This window comes from Chiloscyllium plagiosum, chromosome 20 (assembly GCF_004010195.1).
Source record: "Chiloscyllium plagiosum isolate BGI_BamShark_2017 chromosome 20, ASM401019v2, whole genome shotgun sequence".
Taxonomy (NCBI): Eukaryota; Metazoa; Chordata; class Chondrichthyes; order Orectolobiformes; family Hemiscylliidae; genus Chiloscyllium; species Chiloscyllium plagiosum.
The window spans coordinates 13,004,366-13,015,450 of record NC_057729.1 but is presented as its reverse complement, the minus strand read 5'-3'; the positions used below and the strand labels follow the sequence as shown (position 1 = coordinate 13,015,450).

Genomic DNA, 11,085 nt, shown 5'->3' with positions numbered 1-11,085 from the left:
TGGGAGCCTCCTGTGAAGCGCTTCTGTGGTGTTTCCTCCGGCATTTATAGTGGCCTGTCTCTGCCGCTTCCAGTTGTTAGTTTCAGCTGTCCGCTGTAGTGGCTGTTATATTTGGTCCAGGTCTATGTGTTTGTTGATGGAGTTTGTGGATGAGTGCTATGCTTCTAGGAATTCCCTGGCTGTTCTTTGTTTGGCTTGCCCTATAATGGTAGTGTTGCCCCAGTCGAATTCATGTTTCTTGTCGTCTGCGTGTGTGGCTACTAGGGATAGCTGGTTGTGGCGTTTCGTGGCTAGTTGATGTTCATGGATGCGGATCGTTAGCTGTCTTCCTGTTTGTCCTATATAGTGTTTTGTGCAGTCCTTGCATGGGATTTTGTACACTACATTAGTTCTGCTCATGCTGGGTATCAGGTCCTTCATTCTTGTGAGTTGTTGTCTGAGGATGGCTGTTGGTTTGTGTGCTGTTATAGTGGTCGCAGTAGTCTAGCTGTCAGTTCTGAAATGCTCCTGATGTATGGTAGTGTGGCTAGTCCTTTGGGTTGCGGCATGTCCTCGTTCCGTTGTCCTCACCGATGGAGAATATGGTGGAGAGAGCTCTGTTGAATGCTGAAGCCAGTGAGGGGGGAGGTAAAGTCAAGATATGTTTTCCCAGTTGAAGTGGTGTCCTTCCTCCTCGGTATGTAAGGATGCTAGTGAGAGATGGTCATGCTGTTTTGTGGCTAGTTGATGTTCATGTATCCTGTAGCTAATTTTCTGCCTGTTTGTCCAATGTAGTGTTTGTTACAGTCCTTGCACGGTATTTTGTAAATAATATTAGTTTTGTTTGTTGTCTGTATCGAATCTTTCAAGTTCATTAGCTGCTGTTTTAATGTGTTGGTGGGTTTGTGGTCAGGTTAATGTTGATTGATGTAAATAGGGCTGTTACATCAAAGGAGACCATTATTTCATCCTCTTCTATCTTACTGTCTTTGATGGTCTTCAGGAATTCTTGGGTGGAGTGAATGGAGTGGCCTGAGTGTTCTACTAAGTGTTTTCATCTTTGGTGTAGCTGGCCAATCTGTAAGTTGGTGTTCCAGGTAGCGGGACAGTAGGGCTGTGATTTGGTTCTCTAGTTGTGGGGTCGGGTCTATCACCACTTGTTGGTACGTGTTGGTATCTGTAAGTAGTACGTTCGCTTTTTCAATATGGTCTCTGATTTAGAATGACTGTCAAACATACTTTATCTGCAGGTAGGATAACAATGGTTTTGTTTTTAGTCTTTCCAGTACTTTCCTTTCTTGTGGACTGAATGTGTTTCCTTCCTTTTTTCTGCTTAATGCTGGTTCCACTGCCTGTCTGATCGTTTGCTGGGTTTATTCTGTGACTTGGTTTTCTTTTAGTGTTGTTTGTAATGCTGCTAAGAAATCTTTCTTGTCCACATCCTGGCAGTTGTAATTTAATCCTCTTAGTAAGACGGCTTTTCAGTGTCTGTTAGGGGTCGGTCAGATAAGTTTTTTTTTATCCATGCTTCTGTGTTGTCAGTGTTGTTACTTTGTGTAAGTTTGTCTGTTTTTTTTTCTATAGGTCTAGTTTTTTCATTTTCTGTGTTTGTCACTGGATAATATCTGCGGCTTGCTTTACTGTGTCTGTCCATTCATGGTCTGTTTCATGCGTGAGTAGAGATTTTTGGTGCAAGATTTCCCGGTTGTATTTACCCAGTCTGTTTTGGGAATCATTCATCATTTCTCTAAGCATTCTGCAGCCATTTTTCTCTGATATCCTTTTGGTTAGTGGGGTGTAAATGGGCATAAGCAGAATCATTCCCAAAACTCTCTTTCTTTGTTTCTCTCTCTCTCCCCCCGAACACTATTTGAATGTTCTGCATCCACTTTTCAATAAATTCTTGGCTACACCCCACACCCTGAACATAGCACTGGCCCCATCCTCATCACCTTGCCCGACCCCTAGTCCCTCTCAAGATGGCGGCGGGATACGATGCTCCACTTGGAGCTCCTCCACTCGCCAGTACCTATTCCTTTCTATTTTTTAATCCCCACTGTGCAGTTTTTCTCTCCACCCTCACCCTCACCCAACCAGCCCACCTTTTAACGTCCCCTACCTGGAGAAAGGAGTCAAGGGACACGAGTCGCACCCGGAGATTGGGCGGGAGCTGAGCGCGTGCGCCGTGAGCGGCAGCAGCAGCAGAGTGAGCGCGAGCCATGTCCCAGAGCGATGGCAGCAGGAGAATTCCTGCTCCCGCATGAGGTGAAGCTAACCCCAGCACGGCGCAAGAGTGCCGGTTAGGAGTGGGCTGGAGCTGTGTGTGGAAAGTTGTTAGACTTGGGGCCTGGCGCCAAGTGCTGAGCTGCTGCTGTTTGCAGGGTTTTTGTTTTAACCAAACTGCAATTTTAAACCCACTACATCACTGTTTAAACTACCTCATATCTATACCTCATTCTCAGAAGTAATGCTACCGCTTTCCTTTTAATTCTCCTTTGCATAACATCACAATATTTTTCTATTCTGTAAGCTTTATACCTAGGTACTTGTACCGAAGATGGCACCATTAAAAAGTAGCCATTGTAAAAACTTTTCACTGCCCTCCTGTAATGGAGTACAAGTGACAATAAAGGATATTCTATTCTCATCCTGTACTCTCCACTCAGGCCCCGCCCTGCACCTGAACAAACACTAGGCCCCGCCCTGCACGCCTTGCTCTGCCCCGCGGTCCTGCGCCCTCCTCTGTCACCGCCCCTATTTCCTTGCCCCGCCCTACGATCCTGCACCCTCCACGCTGGCTCCGCCTCCATCTCCTTGCCCCGCCCCGCGGTCCTGCACCCTCCATGTTGGCTCCGCCTCCATCTCCTTGCCCCGCCCCGCGGTCCTGCACTCTCCACTATGGCACCGCCCCCATCTCCTTGCCCCACCCCTCGGTTCTGCTCCCTGCGCTGAGGCCCCGCCCCATACATTTGTCTTGCCCCCTTCCCACAATCCCGTCCCCTTCGCCCTAGCCCCGCCCACCGCTTGTTTTCACTGCACGCTCCGCCCTGACGACAAGATGGAGGGCCTGCTTTCGGCTGCGGCTGAGAGCATAGACTCGGAAGCGAGCGACGACGTGCGGCTGCCGTTGCGGAACCTTGTGAACGGCCTGAGGGAGGTGGTGTCACAGCTGCGAGGTGAGTTCGGGTGGCTCTGCGAGAGCAGGACTCAGGATCCTCCGATAGGACAGATCCCGCAATAAGGGGAGAGGGCTGCGGAGCCCGGGCAGGCCCTGGAGTCGAGGGTCCCTCCACTCTATCCGGACACGTCCAGGGTACTACCCCAGTGACAGTGAAGGGAGCTGTAAAAGGGGGCGAAAGCCGGCTGTAAGAGCCCATTCAGATGTAGACACCTGATTGATGCCTCCAGGCTGGATTCCAGTACCGTAGAGAGGCTCTTCAGTTGTCTCACTGATCCAACCTCAGTATATTAATCCATCCCTATGCTTCCTTCAGGCTGTTTCAGCAGACCTCCTATCTCCTTTCTGTACCTATCTCTTCCCCCCCCCCCCCCCCCCCAAAAAAAAATCTGAGTTCATCATATACGCAGTTCGTAGAGTCATAGAGATGTGCAGCATGGAAATAGACCCTTCGGTCCAACCCATCCATGCCGACCAGATATCCCAACCCAATCTAATCCCACCTGCCAGCACCTGGCCCATATCCCTCCAAACCTTCCTATTCATATACCCATCCAGATGCCTTTTAAATTCTGTATTTGTACCAGCGTCCACCACTTCCTCTGGCAGCTCATTCCGTGTACACGTACCACTCTCTGTGAAAAAGTTGCCCCATTGGTCTGTTTTATATATTTCCCCTCTCACCCAAAACCTATGCCCTCTAGTTCTGGACTCCCCCACCCCAGGGAAAAGACCTTGTCTATTTACCCTATCGAACTTATACCTCTATAAGTTCGACCCCTTACCTCTGACACTCCAGCATCCCTTAGAAGTAAATCCAAAAACAGAATCAAATTCTGAAATATAAAAACAGAAAATACTCAATGGTACAGCCTTGGTGAGAGAATCAGAGTTATTATGTCAGGTCTAGAATTATTATGAAAAACTACAGACCTGAAATGTTAACTATTTCCTTCCCCACTGTTGCTGCCAACCTGCTGTGTTTGTCAGTATTTTGGCTAATTTTGCACGAAGTTCTAATTGCTGCCTCCTTCCCTGTACTCTTCATTAGCATCGGCTGCTGGTATGTGCCTTGATTTGGTTTTAAATGAACATTCTATTTTTTGTGCCTAAGTCGCTTCCTGGCTAAATGCCTCTGTACCTGTCACCTTCTCAAGCCTTTCAATCATAATTATGTGCTTTTCTAACTTTTGCATCATGTGCATTTTTACAGACCATTGATGGGTTTACCTTAAGTTGGTTAGGTTGAAAATCTGGACCTAACAGTGTTGTGATTGCATCCACAATACATGGACTACAATGGTTTAAAAAGACAGCTTATCACCTTGTGCACATTTAGGGATGGGCAATAAATGCTTAGCCTTGCTAGCAATGCTCACATTCCTGGAGTGAATTACAAAAGAAAATCTGGAATTCCCTCCAATACTATGTGCCTCTTTCCCATTTAGAGATAGAGATGTATAGCATGGAGACAGACCTTTCGGTCCAAGTCATCCATGCCGACCAGATATCCTAAATTAATCTAGTCCCATTTGCCCACACTTGGCCCGTATCCCTCTAAACACTTCCTATTCATATACCCATCCAGTTGCCTTTCAAATGTTAAAACTCACATAACACAAGGTTATAGTTCAACCAATTTATTTGGAAATGTTAGCTTTCAGAGCGCTGCTCCTTCACCAGGTAGACAGCTACCTAATGAAGGAGCAGCACTGCAAAAACTCGTGCTTCCAAATCAACCTGTTGGACTATAAGCTTGTGTTGTGTGATTTTTAACTTTGACCACCTCAGTCCTTCTTCAGCTCCAGCACATCATGGTTCTCAAATGTTATAATTGTACCAGCCTCCACCACTTCCTCCGGCAGCTCATTCCATACATGCATCACTCTTTGTATGAAAAAGTTGCCCTTTTTAAATCTTTTCCCTTCTCGCCGGAAACCTATGCCTTCGAGATCTAGACTCCCGCATCCCAGGGTAAAGACCTTGTCTATTTACCCTATTCATGCCCCTCATCGTTTTATGAACTTCCATAAGGTCAACCCTCAGTCACTTCTTTAGTCTGCTGATGTTGAATTATTTTGTCATGTATTTTGATTATTTGTCCCAATATTATCTTAATGACTTAATATCAAATTTTGTCTGATTGCACTTCTCTGAATGTGTTGGGATGCTTTGCTGTGTTGAAGTTTCTATCTAAATGAGAGTTCATGTTATGTGTGCTCTTTTGCATGTGATCTACATTCGATTCCAATGTTCCCAGTTAGCTTTTCTTAGCTGAGAGAGACATAGCTCCAATGGTTGTCAATGTTGAAGCTTGGAACTGTTAAGATAAAGCTTGGAAATTGTATATTTATTCAATTGGAAAGTGGAATTTGGATCCACGACAATTTTCATTCCCTTTTAGGTAGTCCATGAAATTTTGTCTCAACTTGTGTGTGAAATGAGACTCTATTTGTGCTTGTGTTTGTGTGGTTGAGTGTAGTTCACTGTAATGTGAGGGGACACCTCTGCATAGGAAACTATGATGAAATTGGAGCATAGTGGAGTTTGAAGCATAAGAAACCCTCTAGTGGTTTTATGTAAACCTGGGTAATGGTTGGTTTGAGAATTAATCGAATGGTTTTGTTTTATTGTTAATCTGCCAGGCTTATTATTGTAGTGAGGAATGAGTGTCTCTGTAAATGTACAAAATGAGTGCTGAAGCAGGCTATTTGATTCTCCAAGCCTACTCTGCCATTCAATAGAATCCCACCTGAATTGTTTGTGTTTTTAACTCAAAACCGTCCCCTTTAACCCCTGATGATTTTTGTCTAATGTCTAAAAACTGTATCGGCGTTTGCTTTAAAAAAAACTTCAACAACCCCTTCCTCTGTCATCTTCTCAGTGCTAAAAGAAAAACAATTCTCTGTCTTGAAAGGGCTAGTCCTAATTTTAAACAGTACCCTGTGGCACTAGATTCACACCAAAGAGGAAGCTTTTTTTTCCACATCTGACTTGTCAGAGCCATTTAGAAGATCTTGCAGACTTCAGTCAATTCACCTTTCTCTCTTCTAACCTCCCGTGAAAACAAGCTCGGTTTGTCCAACCTCTCCTCATAAGACAACCTGCTAAGTCCACGTTTCAGTTGAGTAGAACTCTGAGCCAGTTCCATTGCATTTGCATTGTTAAATAAGGAGAAAACGGTCATATGGTATTTAAGATGTGGTCTCACCAATGCACTGTGTAACTGAAGTTTATCATCTTTGCTTTTATGTTCAATTCTTCAGATAATAAAGGATTGCATTGCACTAATCATAATTACTTGCTGTACCTGTTTACAAGCTTTTTATGACCCACTAAAACAGCTAGCTGCTGCTTCACCTTGGAACTCTGCAGTTGTTTTTCTGTTTTAAATAATATTCTGCTTTATTTGATATGTTAAAAGTTTTACCATTTTAAAAACTTTTGAATAAATATGAGCCTGCCCTTCTGCATCTTAAGTTCCTTTGAAATGCTTAGAATTAGATTTTTCTTTTCAAAATCTGTAAAGATACCATGCAATGTTTATTGGTGTGTTGACTAAAATCTTGTTTTGCAGCCACACTGCAAATAAAGTATCTACACCTATGACCTGTATTTATATTGTAGCTTTAATTTTGTAGAATTCTGAGGATATTTGATTTTTTTTTTAAATCCTGAAGATTTAGCTTTACTTAAGTAAATAGACTCTTTCCAATGATTACTGTGTTGAAGATCAGAGGTCACAGGTCTAAAATAATTGGCCAAAGGTACAGTGGTAAAACCAAGAAAATGTTAGTGGTCAGAATTTTAATTACGAGTACCTTTTGTTTCTTTCCTTTCTGTTGTTCCATTAACACTGATCTCCGGAGTCTAACAGTTAGCTGTTGCATCAGGATTTTACTGAAATCCTACATTTTAAAAAAAATCTGTTTCATCCATTGCAAGCCTTCAATATGAAATTGAATAAAGACTTGAAGGAAAAGAGCTGTGTGGAAATATGGAGAGTGGAGTCAACTGGATGCTGTCTGAATGTGCTGGCATAAACTCCAATTTGTCAAATGTCTACTTCCTGTGCTGTACTATTGTCAGGGTTTTATAGATTTTTTTTCTTTTAGTCATATATGTATTCTCTGCAATGGTTGCAGGAGTGAGAGCCCTGAGGCCTACCTTCTCGCCTCACTTTCTCAGTTCGAATATAGAGAGTTCAACTTGTGCTGAACTATTCCAGTTGAAATTTGATAACTCAGCAAAAATGGCTTTTAATGAGATGCACTTGTTCTCTTAATAATCTGCGCAATAAAGCAATGTATTCATGGAAATATTTCTCTTTTTAACAGAGGGAGAATCGTTGTGGAAATCAGAAAATTTTGACTTGCAGCACTTCTGGAAAACTCTAGGTTTGGTACTTGATCTATAAAGATGTGAGAAGACATTACTGAGTGTTGACTGCCTAAGTAAGCTGACAAATGTGTTGCTGGAAAAGCGCAGCAGGTCAGGCAGCATCAAAGTAGCAGGAGAATCGATGTTCGGGCATAAGCCCTTCGATTCTCCTGCTCCTTTGATGCTGCCTGGCCTGCTGCGCTTTTCCAGCAACACATTTTTCAGCTCTGATCTCCAGCATCTGCAGTCCTCACTTTCTCCTAGTTGATTTTTGCCTAAGTGTTCTGTAATGCTTATCAGATAGACTAAAATACATTAAACGTAGATGGGGATGATTTTTAAAGTCATCTTTGGATACGTAAAGGAGCTAAGGCCAGGAACTAGAAAATATACAATTTAAGATTTCTACTCAAATATTGACATTAATTTAGGATCATTTTACTTATTTGAATTTTTAGCTTCTGTATATAAGTATTTGTCATTTGAGGAAATGCTTGTGTTGGGGAAGAAGGATGTTACTATGCATGTTGCAATACGGTAAATTTGCTATCTGTGCATGCACAGGATCAAGAGCCAACTGTCAGAAGATTGCGGTTGAAAAAATATAGAGGAAAGTAGCAAAACTGTTTACATTTTCATTATCATTTTAGAACATTATTTGTACCTTTCCTATCCCAACATTTGTGGCAATGTCACATGCCATGTGACTGACTAGCATATTGGTAAACCCACTCATACCAATCTTGATAGAACATAGAACATTTAAGTGCAGCACAGGCCCTTTGGCCCTCAATGCTGCCCTGACCTGTGGAACCAATCCGAAGTCTGCCTATCCTACACTTTTCCATTTTCATCCATATGTTTATCTAATGACCATTTAAATGCCCTTAAAGTTGGCAAGTCCGCTACTGTTATCCCTACTACCGAGTAAAGAAACTACCTCTGACACCTGTCCTATATCTATCACCCTTCAATTTAAAGCTATATCCCCTTCTGCTAGCCATCTCCATCCCAGAAAAAGGGCTCTCACCATCCACCCTATCTAACCCTCTGATTATCTCAGATGTCTCAATGAAGTCACCTCTCAACCTTCTCTCTAACGAAAACAGCCTCAAGTCTCTCAGCCTTTTCTCATTGGACCTTCCCTCCGTACCAGGCAACATCCTAGTAAATCTCTGAACTCATTCCAAAGCTTCCACATCCTTCCTATAATGCGGTGACCAGAACTGTACGCTATACTCCAAGAGCAGTCGCACCAGAGTTTTGTACAACTGTAGCTGACCTCGTGGCTCTGAATCTCAATCCTTCTACCAATAAAAGCTAACACACCATATGCCTTCTTAGCAAGCGTATCAACCTGGGTGACACCTTTCAGGGATCTATGTACATGGACACAGAGATCTCTCTGCTCATCTACACTACCAAGAATTTTGCTCTTCGCCCAGTGCTCTTTATTCCTGTTGCTCCTTGCAAAGTGAATCACCTCATACTTTTCCGTATTAAACTCCATTTGCCACCTCTCAGCTCAGCTCTGCAACTTATCCATGTACCCTCTATAACCTGCAACATCCTTCAGTGTCATCCACAAATTTACTAACCCATCCTTCTATGCCCTCATATAGGTCATTTATAAAAATGACAAACAGTAGTGGCCCCAAAACAGATCCTTGTGATACACTACTCGTAACTGAACTCCAGAATGAACATTTCCTATCAACCACCATCTTTCAGCTAGTCAATTTCTGATCCAAACCACTAAATCATCCTCAAAACCATGCTTCTGTATTTTGTACAATACCCTACTGTGGGGAACCTTATCAAATGCCTTACTGAAATTCGTTTACATCACATCAATCACTTTACCCTCATCCACCTGTTTGGTCACCATTTCAAACAACTCAATAAGGTTTGTGAGGCAAGATCTACCCTTCACAAAACTGTGTTGACTATCCCCGATTAAGTTATTCCTTTCCAAATGATTATAACCTTTTAACCTTATAACCTTTTCCAACACTTTACCCACAACCAAAGTAAGGCTCACTTGTCTGTAATTACCAGGAAGATCTCTACTCCCCCTCCTGAACAAGGGGGCAACATTTGCTAACCTCCTATCTTCTGGCACTATTCCTGTAGACAATGACGACATAAAGATAAAAGCCAAAGGCTTGGCAATCTCCTCCCTGGCTTCCCAGAGAATACTAAAATAAATTTCATCTGGCCCAGTGGACTTACCCAATCTCTCTCTTTCCAGAATTGCTAACATCTCTTTGTGAACCTCAAACCCAATTAGTCTAGTTGTCTGTATCTCAGTATTCTTCTCGGCAACATTGTCTTTTTCCAGTGTGAATACTGATGAAAAATATTCATTTAGCGCTTCCCCTATCTCCTCTGACTCCACGCACAACTTCCCACTATTATCCTTGATTGGACCTAATCTTTCTCTAGTCATTCTTTTATTCCTGATACAACCAACAAAAAGCTTTAGGGTTTTCCATGATCCTACCTGCCAACAACTTCTCATGTCCTCTCTTGACTCTTAGCTCTCTTTTTAGGTCTTTATAGGTCTGTAGGTTACTTGTAATCCTCAAATGCCCTAACTGAGCCTTCACGTCTCGCCCTAACATAAGTTGCCTTCTTCCTTTTAATAAGAGATTCAACTTCTTTAGTAAATCATGGCTCCCTTGCTTGACCACTTCCTCCCTGTCTGACAGATACATACTTATCAAGGACACACAGTAGCTGTTCATTGAATAAGCTCCACATTTCAATTGTGCCCATCCCCTGCACTTACCTTCCCGATCCTATGCATCCTAAGTCTTGCCTATTTGTATCTTAATTGCCTTTCCTCCAGCTATAACTCTTGGCCTGTGGTATATATGTATCCCTTTCCATCGTTAAAGTAAACATAACCAAACTGTGGTTGCTATCACCAAAATGCTCATCTACCTCCAAATCTAACATCTTGCCAGGTTCATTACCGAGTACAAAATCCACAGTGGCCTCGGCCCTTGTTGACCTGTCTACATACTGTCAGGAAACCACCCTGCACACATTGGACAAAAACTGACCCATCTAAAGTACTTGAACTATAGCATTTCCAGTCAATATTTGGAAAGTTAAAGCCCCCATGGCAACTACCCTGTTACTCTCACTGCTATCCAGAGTTATCGTTGCTGTCCTTTCCTCTACATCTCTGCAACTATTCGGAGGCCTATAGAAAACTTCCAACAGGGTGACCACTCCTTTCCTGTTTCTAACCTCAGTAGATGAGTCCTCAAATGTCCTTTCTGCCGCCATAATATGTCCTTGATTAACAATGCCATACCACCTCCTCCTTTACCAAATTCTCTGTTCTTATTGAATAAAGTAAAAGTTTATTCTCGAAAGTAAAACTTACGGTACATAGGAGGTTGCGTGTTTAGCGTTATTTTGTTGTAATTCTACAAAAACTTGTGATTGAAGAAAAGGACAATATTCATTCCAACCAATATCTGGCATTATTTTTACTATTTGACAGAATCAAAATTTCGATGAATTCATCGAAACTT

The 11,085-nt window shown here is 42.7% G+C and overlaps 1 protein-coding gene across 1 annotated transcript in view; it reads left to right on the top strand.

Moving 5' to 3' along the window:
• Positions 1 to 2,994: 2,994 nt before the first annotated feature.
• Positions 2,995 to 11,085, top strand: part of ccndbp1 (cyclin D-type binding-protein 1) — a 31,298-nt gene continuing 23,207 nt past the window's right edge. The window contains exons 1-2 of the mRNA XM_043710205.1: positions 2,995 to 3,155; positions 7,495 to 7,554. Of these exons, the coding sequence (XP_043566140.1) occupies positions 3,038 to 3,155; positions 7,495 to 7,554 (178 nt within the window). The 5' untranslated portion in view covers positions 2,995 to 3,037. The remainder of the gene's footprint in view (positions 3,156 to 7,494; positions 7,555 to 11,085) is intronic.